At 37.4% G+C, this 17,038-nt stretch overlaps 3 protein-coding genes across 3 annotated transcripts; 1 reads left to right on the top strand and 2 right to left on the bottom strand.

The window, feature by feature from the left end:
- Positions 1-7,181: 7,181 nt before the first annotated feature.
- Positions 7,182-9,288, bottom strand: LOC149713603 (uncharacterized). Its single transcript, XM_089844004.1, has 3 exons — positions 9,103-9,288; positions 8,307-8,940; positions 7,182-7,815 (listed from the first exon to the last, which is right to left on the bottom strand). The coding sequence occupies exons 1-3, from the start codon at positions 9,239-9,241 to the stop codon at positions 7,182-7,184; spliced, it is 1,407 nt and encodes a 468-aa protein (XP_089700130.1). The 5' UTR covers positions 9,242-9,288.
- Positions 9,289-11,252: 1,964 nt separating this feature from the next.
- LOC149713604 (uncharacterized) lies at positions 11,253-12,255 on the top strand. Its single transcript, XM_089843904.1, has 2 exons — positions 11,253-11,799; positions 11,863-12,255. The coding sequence occupies exons 1-2, from the start codon at positions 11,434-11,436 to the stop codon at positions 12,253-12,255; spliced, it is 759 nt and encodes a 252-aa protein (XP_089700030.1). The 5' UTR covers positions 11,253-11,433.
- A 2,313-nt stretch (positions 12,256-14,568) lies between these two features.
- LOC149713605 (uncharacterized) lies at positions 14,569-15,703 on the bottom strand. The gene is made up of 2 exons (XM_089843905.1): positions 15,212-15,703; positions 14,569-15,147 (listed from the first exon to the last, which is right to left on the bottom strand). Exons 1-2 carry the CDS (start codon positions 15,665-15,667, stop codon positions 14,848-14,850), a joined length of 756 nt encoding a protein of 251 aa, XP_089700031.1. The 5' UTR covers positions 15,668-15,703; the 3' UTR covers positions 14,569-14,847.
- Positions 15,704-17,038: the final 1,335 nt, after the last annotated feature.

The following is a 17,038-nucleotide window of genomic DNA, read 5'->3' on the forward strand; positions in this document are numbered from 1 at the left end:
CTTCATACGCTCATGGTTTGTAAAAGAAATGGTTTAGTAAGTATATGCTTTGTGGAGTTTTTGTATTATGGGGGGGGGGGGGGGTGCTTTGAGAGCATTAGATAATATATTGTGTGGATGAGTTCAGCTCAAAGAAAATGTCAAATCAGACGTGATTCTTGCAATTCAAAATACATGTAAATATTTGGCTATCAGATCATTTATCGACTTCTATCTTGATGCAAATGGAGGCCATAACCGAGGTTCCTAGTGCACAACATAGAACGACCGAAATGTTTTTCGTTTCCTCCATAGTTTGTTCTTACACGGGACTATTACTATTTACACTGACAACATCAAATCGTGTTGCTCTCTTAAATTTCTTTTTGCAGACACATATTCTATTAACCATGTTCCTTCACGGATTGCTGACCAGATCTAGTTGCGACTAGAGAGGAATGTTATAAAAGCGCCTTTCCTAATAGAGTTGCCATTTCCTGCTAGGATTTATGGGTAGAGTGCGGGTTGTTTATATCTTGTTTGGCGCCTGGCCAGGGTCGGATTAAGAAGATTTTCGCCCGGGGGCAGTGGCTCGATGGGCGCCCCCACCCTTAGCCCCATAATTTATAAAAACCAGCTAGAAATTTTAACAATTTTGTTTTTATTAGAAATATTGTAATTTTGTTAAGTGAAAAGTATCCCTATGCATGGCTGATACTCACTCATACGCTCAATTCTAGTTGAATAAGTGACTAATAAGTTTAAAAATAGTAAGCAAAAAGTGACTAAATAAGGGCAAACTAAGCTATAAAATAAGGTCACTTTAAATGAAATGTTTTCAGACATGACCGATTTTCATAATTATTTTCAGTAATTAAAGATATTTTAAAGGTCGGTGCCGTAATTAAGCCCAATCTATGGGCTTAGATATTTTCAGTCAAAGGAAAGGTATAATCATAAAATTTCAACGGTGAAATTGAATTAAACCATTTTGGAGCACAGCTCAGAATGCAAAGTAATTGATGTCGTTTTAAATCAAAACTAAAACATTCATTTGAATTGGATTGATTATAAATATTAAGTTAAATATTTTATGAGAGAGCGAAGCGAGCTCCTCAATTTTTGGGCTTTGATCAACTGTAATCTCGCTATTTTTGCGTTTAAACCGTCATACAGTCAAATATATTACGTTTAACGTTGTGGTCGAGAAGATAAATAACACCGAAAGACTCAAAAATCCAAAAAAATGACAAATAGTAACTAATTTTTGGAAAAGTGACTTTTAGTAACCGAATTTGAAAAAAAGTGACATAGTATCAGCCCTGCCTATGTCTTTGAATAGGCTTTTCTGGATTTAGACTCGGAAAATCTATTTATCGTCTCCTCTCAAATAATTTGGTTTAATAAATCGGTCTCGATAGGTAATATACCTATTTAAAAACGAAAAACAGTCCCGTAATCATTCAAAACTAACGTCATGTTTTTGAGTTTTTTCGAAAATTTAATAAAACAATCGCTCAGATTTGGGTATCACCAGACATCTTGGGCGCCCCTATTTCACTGGCGCCCGGGGGCAGGTGCCCCCTCCGCCCCCCCCCTTAATCCGGCCCTGCGCCTGGCGCACTCGAATAACTCTTAGGGAATAAAGGTTCCACTAACTTTGGTTCGAGTCGACCCAACCGGATCCATTTACCTTCGATGTCGGCTTGCCAATTTTACCTCGATTCAATTCTTCTTCTCCCGTAGTGGTTTTCCTGTAGCTCTAGGAAATTCAATTCCCGATAGAAGTTAGTGATACTTTTGGAAAATTAATCAAATGCACTAATACCATAAGCTTAGTAGTATTGGTATAGAGATATTTCAGTGGGGGAAAGGGGATGAAATTTTGTCGACTGCTTATTGAAACCAAGGAGTAAAATACTCTAGAATAGTATCCTTTCTCCATGGTATAAAAGTTCTTATTTTCGGTCGCCATTACGTGGGGGTTTTGTTTAGCCTTGGCTATTTATTTGTATGGTTACAGATTGTGTCGCGTAGGTTCGTAAGCCTTCGCAATTTTTAAATATGGCTCAGTTTTCAATTTATTATGAAAATTTAAAAGAAAAAAACGTTAAAGAAAGATATTTGGAAAAGATTGCCACAATTAACAATGTCGATCCGTATCTTTTAAAACCAAAAGACTTTCATAAAATTATTCCAACGGAATGTGAGACATTTCAACTTTTACCACCAACTTCGTTTCCTGACATTTATATGTACCTTGTTGAGGGTATTTCGCCATTTACGAAAGAGAACTTTAAAAACTACAAGAGTATGTACTCTTACAACTTATTTGTATGCGGGTTCGTGAGGGACCTCTTAGTAAAAAAGATTGGTTCTAAAACACTCGTTTTAGCCACCGTAAGTTGTGCTATATTTACGCTAAAAACATTAACTAAACAGTCTAATGCTCTGATTCTTATAGGTCATGCATTCACAGAGATTAAGGGAAACCCCTCTTAAACCGTGGATAATCGCTGATGAGAAAGGGACAATATTTTCTGCACATTGTACATGCATGGCTGGGCTCGCTGAGTCCTGCACGCATGTAGGTGCGTTGCTTTTTTATATTGAGTATTCGGTTCGATATAGGGAAGTAAAAACGGTCACTGGTGTTGCAGCCTACTGGTCTGTGCCTGTGACAAAGACACCTTCCTACTCGGAAATTTCAAAAATGGACCTTAATGCAGCTTCGGCTAAAAAGAAACAACTAGATGGCATACTGGAGGAGGCTGTACAGGATGTTATTAATGTTCCCAAAAAATCATGCGTTTTAAAGCAAAAAACAGTTCCCTTAATAACAGAAAAAGAACAATCAATATTAGAAGAAGAACTGTTTAATCTTGGACTTAAATGCTCCTACTTTAGCGTCCACAGAAAATTCCAAAAAAACTACATTCCAAAGTGTGTGAGCATTGGGTACCCAGTTGTTTTAACTGAACTTTATGATGAAAGTAAGTGCGTCTTAAAATTCCATGAACTACTAAACGAATGTGAGAAACTTCAAGTTCAATTTACGGAGGAACAAGCTAAGCGAGTAGAGAGGGAAACAAAGAAGCAAGCAGCAACTAAATCATGGCACCGCTTTCGAGCAGGACGCATAACAGCCTCAAATTTCAAAAAAGCATGCCACAGTGACCCGGCTATGCCTTCGGCTTCTTTAATTGCCTTAATTTGCTACCCAAATACAAAAATATTTGAAACCGAAGCGACAAAATGGGGAAAAATGCATGAAGAGACCATGCGTAGAATTTATGTAACGGAAATGGAAGGAAAGCATCAAAATTTTAAGGTTGAGCTTGCAGGTTTGTGTTTGAACGCTGCATATCCTCATCTTGGCGCATCACCTGATGGGTCAATAAGCTGTGATTGTTGTGGTAAAGGAGTGCTTGAGATAAAGTGCCCTTATACCATGAGAAACAAAGCATGCTGTGATTTTGATTCAAAACACTGTTTAGAAGCAACAGACACTGGAAAATTGGCGTTAAAAAACAATCACGAATATTTTTACCAAGTTCAGGCACAATTGTTTGTAACGGGAAGTTCTTATGTTGATTTTTGTGTATGGACTAACGTGGATTTTCACATTCAGCGAATTTAACCAGATGACAAGTTGGGAAAACCAAAATATTACCTCTCCGAGTCAAGAGGTCTACTACTACAAAGTTTTTTACATAGATATGGAATTATTTCTCTTTTTTGAAGTAAAAATTTACGAAATATTGAAGCAGTATTCCAAGCATAGCGAATATACAGTAAAGCAGACGACATTTTACTTCCAATAAGGATAAATCTTGGACACATAGAAATCAGTTAATGGTAAAAAAAAAACAGGAAATGAAGTCTACGCTTCAGCTGTTTACCCTATATTCTGATAGCTACATTCACAACTGGTTAGCAGTGTAAACACCATCGTCTCGTCTCACCTCAACAATATTCTTAGTTTGCCAACATGAGTGTTAACGTTAAATAATACCAAAGCTAAATTGTAGCTAGACGCACTGATAGTCAATGCGCATCATAAAGAGAATAAAACTCTGTAGCTTAGCCCTACTAATCTAATTGCCACCATCATCTTTTCTTCTATTATAAAATCTTAACCTGATTAATTAAGAGTGTATTTAACTTTCGGCTCACTCTGAACCGTTGATGTCTCTTCATTTCAGACACGAAAATCAAAACCCAAAGCTTACTTCACCTCAGGCCTCAATTATTTACTCTATATTTCACTAAGCTTATTGCAAGTAATACTAGATATGACCGCCGGAGTCTAGATCTTAGCTTTATTCATGAAATTACTAAACCAAGGATTATTCTATATACAGATGTAGTATAGCTTAAGTAATATATAAACAGCCATTTCAAATAATAATATTAAAAAAACTCTTTGGAATATCAAAGTGAAACAGAGCTTTAAAGCTACAAAAGCACTAAATGCATCATAATTACGAAAAATATTTCATCATATTCACTTTATATTAAGGATAAAGGGAATATTATGGTTCTGTAGGATTTCTTTACACATCAAAGCAAAACGAACTTCTAACGCAGCGCACTGCGGCACTAGTGTAATAACGGACGGACACACACAGACAATAACATAGACTGCTTTTTAACTCTTTCCGTATTAATTTTGAATTGAGAAACAAGATTATCTTAAATATTAAAATAAATATAATTAATATTTAATATTTTCTTCGTTAGTTATTCGCCTTATTGAACGTTACATCGCTTTAAAAAAGAACAATTAAACATTCTTGAGAGACTTGACTAATATTGGCGTTTGAAATGAGGCATACGCCGGTTGCTTCGCCTTACTAAAATAGGTAGTATATAAAGGATTCGAACCGCAGCTGTAGATAAGAACATCGCAATTGCGTGAACCTTGGAGGAAGACCCCTCCATTGGAAGGCTAGACGTTTCTCGTAACCCTAGCCGATCGCCGCGTATGTCTTAACCTTAAGGATGATGGTGGTGTTAGAAGCCAGGTGTACAGACTGGTGTCCATGTGGGACGGACAAAAACAAAGACCAGAAGATGGTGGTGTTAGAAGCCAGGTGTACAGACTGGTGTCCATGTGGGATGGACAAAAACAAAGACCAGAAGATGGTGGTGTTAGAAGCCAGGTGTACAGACTGGTGTCCATGTGGAATGGACAAAGACGAGAAGGTGGTGGTGTTTAGAAGCCAGTAAGTAGAAACTGGTGTTCATGTGGAATGGGCGAAAGACTAGAAGATGGTGGTGTTTAGAAGCTAGTAAGTTCAGACTGGTGTCCATGGGGTGGACAAATGAACAGAGTTGTTAGATAGGCAATGGAGTAATAACCTGTAAGTGGAATACAATTTCCGGGACTGTAAATGCGGTCTGGAAATTGAATACACGTTTGCTCCGATTTGCAAACTGCGAACGCGGTCACGTGGGTGTAACAACGGACAGACGGACAGACAGACGGACAGACAGACAGACAGACGGACAGACAGACAGACAGACAGACAGACAGACAGACAGACAGACAGACACGTCGAAATTAGAACCTCTCCGTGACATACGTCACTCGGAGAGGTAAAAAGTTTTGGAGCGCTGTGGAACCAAAATCTGATGCTTTCTTTAAACTAGCAATTTTGCCAGAGCTTTTGGCCAAGTTTTTTACCAGAACATCTAATGCTCCTCCTCTTAACCCCAGTTGCAACAATTCTGGGACCGTTGGGAAAAATCAAACCAGCCCTACAAGCATCGACACAATTTCGAACACACATACCTCTAAACCAACAAAAACTGCTTCACAATCAAAAAAAGCAGCTTTAATACTTCCAAAACCCATAGTACCGAAAACCAACTTCAGTAACGCTACCATATCAAAACCAAACCTAACTTCTGTTACTATATTAAAACCAAAGTTGAATTCGGCTGCCCTGTCAAAAAAAAGGTAGATGCATCCACCCTCTCAAAAACAAAGTCGCCTTCGGCCACCCTCTCAAAAACAAAGTCGCCTTCGGCCACCCTCTCAAAAACAAAGTCGCCTTCGGCTATCCTCTCAAAAACAAAGTCATCTTCGGCCACCCTCTCAAAAACAAAGTTACCCTCGGCCATCCCCTCAAAGTTACCCTCGGCCACCCCCTCAAAGTTACCCTCGGCCATCCCCTCAAAGTTACCCTCGGCCATCCCCTCAAAGTTACCCTCGGCCATCCCCTCAAAGTTACCCTAGGCCACCCTCTCAAAGTTACCCTTGGGCACCCAGTCAAAACCACAGTTAGATTCAGCCACCCAGTCAAAACCAAAGTTAGATTCAGCCACCCAGTCAAAACCAAAGTTAGATTCAGCCACCCAGTCAAAACCAAAGTTAGATTCAGCCACCCAGTCAAAACCAAAGTTAGATTCAGCCACCCAGTCAAAACCAAAGTTAGATTCAGCCACCCAGTCGACAAAGGTAAATTTGGTCAACATGTCAAAAGTAAACGGAATTTCAAATACCGACTTGAAGTGTAAACAAAGTTCACCTAAAATATCAAAACCTGACTTTAATGTGGCTACTGTATCGAAACCAAACTGTGCGACTACCTTTCCAACGACTATTACCCCTGAAGCCAGCAAACACCAAAACGTCTGTTCATCGGCCAGAAAATTTCCACAAAACTGCTTATCACCGAAAAAAAGTGGCCGCCCAAAGAGGTCGTTACAAGATATTTTATCACCTATCAAACCTTCCCGTCAGAAAGACAATCCTATCAATAGAAAGTGGTGCTACTGTGCGGGAGATGAAGCAGGAAAAATGATTTTCTGTGAAGGGGAAAATTGCCCAATTAATTGGTTTCATACCGAATGTTTAAAAATTAAAACAATTCCGAAAGGGAGATGGTTTTGCCCCGATTGTGCGAAGCTTACTCGAGAAGCCAAAATGAAAAAACCAAGAACTATTACATCAAAAATCATGCAAACTAAATAATTGAGAGCGATTGAGAATTTTTGACAATTTTTATTTTCATAGATTTAAAGGTCTATTACAAATTTTTCTAAAAAATAAATTTAAGGTTCTTTTGAGTCTAACAAAATAATTCTCGATAATATTGGTGTATTTACTTTATTACAAATCTTTAGTACTAAAAATATTCCACTGCTAGCGTGTATTTCTTATTAGTTAGGGAAGAAAAAACAAAGGAATTAATCTAATCAAAGGGAACCACTGATGGGGTGAGGTTTGTCAGAGCAGCGCAGACTACAGCAATTTTGTCAAGTGTAGCCATTTCTTCATCAGGGGCTACGTTAAGCAAATCAATTGGAAGCTTGGTAAATAATATTGTATATTTCTGTCTGAGATGCCCTATTACCCTCTCAACATGTATTCTGACGTTAGCAAGTTTTCTTGTAGATTCTACATCTTGCGGGGATAACTGGCTCTTTCCCTTTGTAAAAGTTGGGTATTTTATAGTTGCGTAATAGAAGCCTACAGAATCATCAATGTTAAATCCCCTATCGGCTAAAACAAGATCCCCCGGTAATAAATTTTTCAAAAGCCCAGAATTTTCTGTTAGGTGCTTGTCACTGACTCTTCCTCCCCATCCTTTAGAAATGAAGCTTATTGATCCTTGGGGGGTTACGCCAATCAGGAATTTTACAGTGTTGCAGCTTTTATAATTGGAGTATGTTTCAGCCCGGCACTTAACGCTTGATTGTTTATGGGTAAAAACCTCGAAACAATCTATGATGACGGCCCACTGCTTCCCAAACTTCTCACGAAAACACATGGGCATCGTAGCGCATAATTCGTCCCTTTCGGGCCATCTCACAAATTTTTGTAGTCTATTATACAAAACATTTAAACAGTTATAAAAAATTCTCCCTACTGTCGCTTCAGACACCCAAAATCTAAAAGATAAATCTTTGTTTGTAAGAGCTAATCTCAGTTTCATGATAGTTAAAACAACCTGCTGAAAAATTGACAACTTCGAACATTGAAATAAGTACGGGGAAACTTCTTTAACTAAAACTAATAAAACATCCAAGCTCTCAAGACCAGTGAAGTACTTCACTTTCAAATTACCCCTGTCTCCTCTAAAATAAAATTCGGTGTATTTATGCTGTCCTAACTCTTCTTCTAGTGTGCCAAGCTCAGATACTAATTGTTTTATATTCTCTCTACAAGTAGTAAGCAAACTACGAGTTTCTTCTAGCTTCACAGTAAGGTCCGAAATTTCTTGACTGGCTTCTTTGTTTTTAATTTCTGCATAATCCAACTCGAACCTTTCGCAAACCCTGATTACAGTCTGAGAACAGCTTCTACTGATATTTGCCCTGCTTGAGTGGAACAATCTACCATTTCTCTTTCTACCTCGTTGACGATTACATCTAAATCCTTTAATTCAGTTTGCGTACTGATTTCAACATATTTCGGGTTTATCTGGGTGCTTTTATCAATAGAACTAGAAAATGTTTGAGTGGCAATGCTGACTTTCAAATTTTCACCCTCCTGGTATTTTGTGGAGGTCAATGAAGCTATGCCTTCATCAGAAATCAACAAAGAGTCCAGTGTAGTAGGAGCATCTTCCCAAAGTAAAGAAACTTCAGCTTCATCAGTAAATAGAGGAATATCAACTTCTTTGGAGAATGACGAACTTGTAGCTTCCTCTGAGGGTGTTAAACATGACGATTTTGAAATGGTGCTAACATCTATTAATGGATCCTCCAATCTAAGCACTCGAGCTATGGGTGTTGATACGGCAGTCGGATTGAATAAAGATTCCTTTGGTTTTGAAGAAACAAGTGTTACGCCTTGAAAACGCTTTATTCTTCTCGCGTGCCTTCTAAGTTTCGCTTGCCCATCACCAACGCTGTTGCTGTGTGACATGGATTGGTTGTGTTCATAACCCAAATTCAAGTTTGGTACCCAATCTGGATGAGTTGTATCATAAAGCTTTGAGGGTTTACCTAAAATCAATATTAAATAGATATATTCCTAGGGTATAACAACTATACTTTTTGTATAACATAACATACCTGAGTAAAAATGTCTAGAACATATTTTCACTTTCTCAATATCCTTAAAAGCACTAAGCCTTAGCTTTTTTAACCATAGGCTTCTTCTCTTACTTGATAATTCTTCCGTTTTTAGGTCTTGTTTTCTTATAACGGATGGTATTTTGAAGAATCCTACATGATCTCCTTGTTCAGAGCCTTTTTTACCGCCCTTACAATTAAGAACATAACAGCGATGATGCGTTTTTGACATTTCCTAGCGCTTTAGCACGACTTCTTACACAAAAACCCTCATAAAATGGCGACCACGCGACTAGATTAGTTGAGAAATAAAAAGCCCTAGATGGCGTAGCATACCTTTCTTGAATTTTTCCCCCACCCCCCAAGAGTGACGTTTCACATAGTCTGATTGAAATAGCTCTATAGTCAAAAGTGGATGAGGTGAAAGTGTGAAACTGGCCAAAGGTCGCGAGGCATCAGAGTTTCGCCGTAGTTGGCCGTTGAATCGGCGTATCTATGTTAGGCTTATTCACTCCCTAAAAGTAGGTCTTATGTAAATGCTCGGTTACGCGGTTACCGTCGTCTGCTATTGTGTATGCTAGAGCTTTCTCGAATGTGTTTGTAGTCTGGACAGAGTTGGTAACTGGTAGGGTCAAGATCTCATTCAAGTAAGGAGAGAACGTTCGAGTCAGTCTAATCCGCTTCCATGAAGTCAGAGTTATCTTTTTTTTTCTGGGAGGGGCCTAGTTTAAGTCGGTTTAACCATAGCCCACTCGATCCGCGCTCCCAGACGCTGCGCTGCTCGCGCTATAGCTATAGCTAGAGCAGATTGCGTCGTGACGCGCGTGATCGAGTGGGGTATGGTTTAGCGCGCCACCTACTAACCGGAAATTACTGAATAAAATGTAAAATGGACGCGGCCAGTAGCGACTCTAGAGTCGGCCTAGGCAAGAAGTCGAAAGAAAATATTGACAACAATGTTAAGTATTAGTATTCGATTCAGATTAATAACATCGGATCGGCCTTATTAAAAATATATTTTTTATCAATCGGGTAAGGACAGATAAAAATAACGTGGTATTATATTAAAATATGGCTATTTACCTGGAGTTTCAAACGTAAGCCTAGGTTGTTCTGGCACTTAAGGAAAATAATAGTGGCCTTGCTATAATATTCGAATAACTATTGTATATTTTACTATTTACTATTCGGTCTATATTTATATCGACATAACCAGCACTATCAACTGTTGCTCTAATAAACATTTCTACTAATTCTGGAGTCAGCCTCCCTCACATCGAGATCGAGAACGACAATTTCGACAAATAATGAATGGATAGTCCACCAGGCGGTGTTAGTGTATCGATAAAATGGCGGGAATTTTTTTTTTAGGGTGGGGCCTATGTAGTACTTGATGGTAGCGAAGATGAAGGTAAACTCGAACGTTCTCTCTTTACGTGAATGAGATCTTGGTATGGTTTTAAAATATTTAAAGTTATAATATGGTTTTAAGTAAGGTTAGTAGTAGAAAAACAGTTAGCCCTGATTTCTACGGAGGACTCTTTTCCAGGATTAAGAGAGAATTGGTTTAATCTTTATTATTAAAGGCTCGTTTGGTTTATTTTGGCAAAGGCTTAACATTTTATCTGGATTCTCTTCTAATTTTCTCTTTTTAACTTTATCATTGTGGTCACTTATTTCCTGGAAAATGCATAAATGCCCTCTTTACAGTAATGCATTGTATTTCACAATTGATTTCGCCCATTTTTTTTATGTTTCTGGTGCATATTGTGATGAGAAATCAACCGACGTTACGATCGCCTCCATTTTGATTTGTAATTGCTTCAACGCCGAAGGTTAAACCAAGGAGTATAAATGTCTGAACTACTTTCAATCGCGAGTTTGCAAGTCCATCAGTCACTAGTAAACTAAATAGTTATTGGCGAAACTTTGATGTCCGCGCTTTTTAATACGATCTCTATGGCCATTTTCATACTTTTCCTCTCATCCACTTTTGGTATAATTATAGCCCTCACTTTGGCATTTTGTGGCAAACTTGCTATAACTTGAAGGAAGAATTTTGCGCACTATTACGTAATAGTAATATTCTTTATTAAATTTCTCAACAATTCGCTCTAGAGTTATAGCAGAAATACATGAACCGAAATTACGGGAGATATATCTCCCTAACATAAGAGGCAAGTTCTCTGTGCTCCCCCTTTTGTAGACGCCGTTTGTAATCCCCCCCTTCGAAATACATACGTCTCTGATTTCAAGCAGGAGCTCTGAATTCGCCACGTAGTGGTTGCTGTGGGAAGCTTTGTTTATACACAGACTAAAAATGATACTGAGAGAAAGTATCTCTTTAGTCATTGTAATAATGGCAGTCTGTTTAGCGTGCGTGTAGGGAGTAGAAAGTTAAATTAGATTTTTTTTTCTCTCAAAATGTCAAAAAAAGAAGCTTATACACAATGTAATACGTTTTTATTGAATAAGCCGAAAGTTAAGCACAAGTCGGTGGTTTGCAACTTGATTAAAGGTGACAACCCAAAGAAATTTGAAGTTCCGGCTAAGCCTTTGATCAAATCTGCTCATGTTGCAACTCAGTGCTTTTTTTTGCCGTTAAATTTTCTAAATAAGGTAGAAACTGTAGATAAATTTACTACTACTGATCACAGTGATGAGAAACGGGAGAAAAGTGTTTCGACAAAAACTGCTACCACTCAAACTTTGAATCTAAGTTGGCCACCCTTATTTGAGCAAGTGACCAAAACAATTGATCTTCAGTTTTCAACGGAACTGTATTATCAGGTATGTTTTCTATTTTAGTCTCTTTGATATTGATTGAGTGATTTTATAATAAATAATTTTTAGATGAAGGAAGACCATGATAGTTTTTCAATTATGCAAATAACTATTAAAAACAGTGTCAGTCTCTTATCTGGGGAATTTGGCGAGGAACCTATAACTCTACTCATTCGAGCGGATGGCCAGTGTGTTCTTAATATTGTTTTCAAACGCCCACTTAAGTTTATTATCGTCAAAGATGGAAATATAGATGTTGACACCCTAATAAGTACCCTTAAAGTCATCAGCGGTCAAATGGGCCATGTCTTTTGTTCCGGAATTAATGTGTCGATGGTTGAAAACGCAATTTGCACATTACCAAAGACCTTAATTAGCATAGATTATCCATTTACGCGTTACCAATCCGCGAACTGCGAGGTCTATTATGAGTCAACCAAAGATATAGGCTTAAGAAAATGAAAAAAGATTCAGTGTAAACATTGCTGGTATGTAGGAAACTGCATCGCCAAGAATAAAAAGCGTAAAGCTATGGAATCACCAAACCGAAGGTGCAAACGACAAAGGTTATCAAGCAACTTTCCTATCTCTCAACTAACTCCAACAAGCAAGAGAGTTCGCTTATCCCGCATACGGAACAATCGGTCTTTCTTAAAACAAACAGTATCGAAGCTAAAAGAACAATTGGAGCTTAGAGAAATTACTTTAAATTATGATAGCTCCAAAGAAATGTCGAAGATAGTTCAAACTATCAATGAAAAATTCCGTTCAACCCTTGATGAAACTCTGAGCCACCCTACAGACCAAACTAAGGAGATTCTAAAGGCATCGTGGGAAAGGGATTCAGTTCAAAAACATTTGAACGACCAAAGAGATTTTTTTCACAACAAGAAAAATCTCTAATATCTCCTCACGTTCGTAAGTGGAATGCTATCACTTTAAGGATTGCGTTAGCAGTTTCCAGCCGTAGCCCCTGCAGCCTACGAAGCTTTAAGAAGCTTCAAAATTTTAAATCTTCCGAGTATTTCCACACTGAGAGAAAATACCAAGAAACTTAACCACAAACCTGGTGTTAATGAACAATACCTCTTCGAAGAACAAATGAAATATGAGAAATTTAAAGCTGAAAAGTTAAATAAGGGTGAAGATGTCCCAACTGGTGTTGGAATTCTTATATTTGATGAAGTCAAAGTAATTGACAAGATAATGTGGAATAGCAAAACTCACGAGTTTGTTGGATTTGCTATGGATCAAAATGACTGGCCAGAATTAACTGATATATATAAGGATTCAACACCACAAGCACCTTCTCCTACTCATTATATCCTACAATATTTATGGAGAGATTTAACTTCTGGGATGGACGTTATTGGCCCATATTTTACTTCCTCCGGTACATTTCAATCAAAAAAATTAGCCACAACTATGTACCAGACTCTCGAGGCTTTCGAATTGTATCGTTTTAAATGCATAGGAATAGTTTGTGATGGTGCAGCAGAAAATCTGGCTCTCATAAAGATAACAATGGGACTGAGTGGTGCTTTCGGATTCAAAACTAATAATGACCAATCGTATGACTTTTCCATCGATCCAAGTTTTCCTAACCCTTTTTCTGAAACTCCTCGATTAATACACTGGATTATTTGCCCATCCCATCAATTAAAAAATTTAGTTGGACAACTCTACGCATCTAGGTCCGATGGACCAAAAGATTTTTACAGACACGGGTACTCCTTTGGCTGGCAAGATGTCGAAGATGTTCATAAGAGAGATGAGGAGAGAACCAAAAATGGACAAATGAGAGTTGCGAGGCGTTTGTTAAAAAGTTATATAGAACGAGATGCTTGGACCCGGTTAAATGTAGCACCAAGTAAAGTCCTTCAACAAGAGGAAGTATTGAGTGAACTCTATGGATTTGCCCATGGAGAAACTAGCACCGAAAAGAAGAGAAATAGTGCAAAAGAGACCTACAATTACTTAAGAGCATGTAATAAATTATTTGAAAATGGCACACTCAGAGCCCAAAGAGTAGAGGATATGACCTCTAAAGTACTACAGTCAATGGAAGAAGGCTATATGTTTTTTGAAGATTGGTTAAGAGAGATTCTGGACAATGACCCGGATATAAATTTGGTTAACTCGAAACAGACTGTATTCATTTCTTGGCAAACTTGGGACTTACTACGTGTTATGTTCTACGGATTTAAAGGTTTACCAAAAGAATTTTTTAACCTTTGCCCAGGTTACTTCTTATCATTTATAAGAATCACAGGTAGTGCAATTGAAAGTTTGTTCTCCCAAATTAAATACGCTGCTGGTGGGAAAATCACTAGCGCATCTTATGTTAGCGGAAGAAAAGCCGTAACAATTAGAAGGAATGTGCAGGGAAAGAATAGTTCAAACAAATATCATCGTGATCAAATGCTTCTTATTAATGAAGCTGAGTTAACATCTAATGAAAACCTGGACTAGATAGATTTTTTTTTTGAGATATATTTTTTTAATTAAAGTCTCTTGGTAACTTCAAATCAGTCAATTATTATTATATCTTATTAATTACATTATATAATAATTTGCATTCGTAATAAAATTTGGAATATTGCTTTTTAATTTTGTTTTTATTCAAAAATCTATAACAGAAAAGTTAATTATAAACAAAATTGCTATCTAGTTTTTTTTTCTTATTTCTGCTAGACCTTTTCTGACTATTAATATCACAAGACTCAATATCACAAGACTCAAATTCATTAATCAACCTTCTTTTGTTGACTTGCCTAGTCTCACTTAACTTGGGGGCCTTTCTAATTTTCTTATTAGGAGAAATCTCTACTAAAGCTTCATTTGCAGCGCTGGCTTCATGCCCGGTTGATCCAACACCATACTTTGAGGAACTTTTATTATTGCAAATTTGCAAATTTGTCAAACTAGCAGTTGAGGAACTTTTATTATTGCATATTTGCGAATTTGTTGAACTAACAGTGGAAGAGGTTGAGACCCTATTTTTCACTTGTTTTTTGACTTCTTTTTTCACTTGTTTTTTGACTTCTTTTTTCACTAGCTTCTTTGGTACGCTAATTTTCTCACTTTTGATGTCTTTCTTTGTACTGTTTTTTTTTCTTTTTTCTTCTCCTTTAAGCTATATAGGTGGTCTCTCAAGGTATGGCCTCCTTTCCCCCGCTTTAGATTACTTGAGATAAATTCTTGGATTCTTGCATGAATCATCTTTCTAGTCCATTCTGCGTAGAAATGATCAATTCCTTGTTTTTTCCATTCAACCCCCTTAGGCAAAGCTCCCCAGAATGTTTTTTTGGCATTCTCACTTTTAAGCATGTCAAGGCTTTCTTCTGCACATTTCTAAAACAAACATTGCAATTAGATTACTCAATCAGGAAATATTTAGCAAAAATAGCAACGTTACCTTAATCATACTTGATCCAAATTTCCTTAAGGAATTTTTGTTAGCAAATTCACATACCTTCGCATTTACTAAATGTATGAATGGAAGGAATTGTTTTTTTGGGAACACCAATCTGCCATTGTCTCTAATTTTTAAATCTATAGGTAATAATTCTTTTTCCTTGTCTGTCATTTTAATGTGTGATGCACATTTTAGTAGGTTAAGGTCGAATAATCTCTTTGAGAATGAATGTTTCAATTGCATGGATGTTACGCGGGTTCGTCTTATAATTTCCCCAAGACAGCCACCCCCGAGCCTGTAAACGGCAGAATCCGATTCAGCAACTAGATTTATCGTGGCGTTTTCCACATCTTCTTTTAATTCAATCACCTCTGTGTCTGCTTTAAGTTTGTTTGGACATTTTTCCACAATCTTACAATATGTAAGTGTCTCGGAGGTCAGAATATTGACTAGCATGGCCTCATCATGGCCGGACGTTTCTAGCGTACTAAGTTTAATATTTCTTGCATCATTGAAATAATTGACGGTCAATTCTGCCATTGCTTTGTTGGTTTTAAGTTTGGAATTTTTATCACACTTGTCCTTAACTTGTTTTTCATCACATGGCTCTTCATCTTTCTTTGGAATTCGGTTTTTTCGAGGCAAAGCTGGCCTAAATTTTTCACACAGTCTTGTATAAATTTGAAGGAGTTCTTCTAGGTATTTATGTATCTTCTTCTCGGACAATAATAACAAAAACCTCTCTTTTCTTTGAGTTATAAATGGTCTAGTAAGTTTTTTTAAATAATTAATTAAATCTTCCACGTTTTGCATTATGTAAAACCAACTAGTAAGTTGTAATTGTAACCACTAGCCCAGATGACTATTGACTAAGCCTAGGTATGCAGACGACGTATTATGCCGTTTTCCTTTGGCTGCTAAAAATCTGCCCCAATTGTTTACCTCTCACCATGGCAACGAAATTACCCATGGTTCCTTGAAATATTTTCTCGCGCCCGCGGGAGGGAAAAATTTTAGAAGCTTCTTTTTTACACCCTCCCCAGGCACTAGGAGACTTTGCCAAGCGAGAAAAAAGAGGTCTCCGGTAATTTCGGTTCATGTATTTCTGGTTATAGTAAGTGCCGTTTTATTGCTCTTTCAAACATGGGAAGCCTCGGTTCTTTCGTGTTTGATGAAATATCTGCTTTTGAATTCTTTCCAAATAAACTGCAAATCTCCTGGTTCCTCGTGATATTTCTGTTTACCCGCGATAGTAGTTTTTTTCCCGTAATATTTCACTGGCGAAATTCATGGGTTTTATTTGAAAGTTACTCTGTTCCCATTTCCAATAAGTTTCTCACAAAGATAGAATCGTTTCTTTGTTAGCTACAAAAGCGAACTAGTTCAGACAAGAGTAAATCGAATAGTGGCATTCTAGATGACTCTTATTAGGGAACGATGCGTCGAGTGGTTTTGTACTTGTTAATTTTTGAAACTGAGAAAAAGTGGTGTCGTGATTGCTTTCATACCACAGAATTCTTTGGTATTTATTAGAGACGCTTTCCGTCAGTTGCAGGCTTGTAATAAATTGAATTATTTTTTTGATCTTTACCTATATTTTAAATTTAATATTTTTGGGATTCTTGTTAAAAAACACGGGGGAATCCTCATTTTAAAATAATAGTATATCTATCCTGGGTTTTACGTGGATTCCAATTTATTTTTCAAGAAGGAAAGCTCCAGGACATGAAATGAAATAGGTTTTTTTTTGCAGGGGGGGGGGGTTAAGATTTAGCTGCAGTCCGTATTTTCGCTTTTGACAAAAAGTCTCAGTACCACTCGCCTTTT

Source organism: Phalangium opilio, unplaced genomic scaffold (assembly GCF_054372755.1).
Source record: "Phalangium opilio isolate 3A_F unplaced genomic scaffold, DU_Popi_V2 ptg000009l_1, whole genome shotgun sequence".
NCBI lineage: Eukaryota > Metazoa > Arthropoda > Arachnida > Opiliones > Phalangiidae > Phalangium > Phalangium opilio.

Bases quoted from the DNA above. Each gene is read 5' to 3' on its own strand.
- LOC149713605 (XM_089843905.1), bottom strand. From the start codon at position 15,667: ATGCTAGTCAATATTCTGACCTCCGAGACACTTACATATTGTAAGATT. The intron at 15,148-15,211 runs GTAACGTTGCTA...TGTTTGTTTTAG, and splicing joins TTGGATCAAGTATGATTAAG to AAATGTGCAGAAGAAAGCCT.
- LOC149713603 (XM_089844004.1), bottom strand. From the start codon at position 9,241: ATGTCAAAAACGCATCATCGCTGTTATGTTCTTAATTGTAAGGGCGGT. The intron at 8,941-9,102 runs GTAAGAGAAGAA...TATTGATTTTAG, and splicing joins AAAAACGGAAGAATTATCAA to GTAAACCCTCAAAGCTTTAT. The intron at 7,816-8,306 runs GCAAATATCAGT...TTTGTATAATAG, and splicing joins GATTGTTCCACTCAAGCAGG to ACTACAAAAATTTGTGAGAT.
- LOC149713604 (XM_089843904.1), top strand. From the start codon at position 11,434: ATGTCAAAAAAAGAAGCTTATACACAATGTAATACGTTTTTATTGAAT. The intron at 11,800-11,862 runs GTATGTTTTCTA...AATAATTTTTAG, and splicing joins CAACGGAACTGTATTATCAG to ATGAAGGAAGACCATGATAG.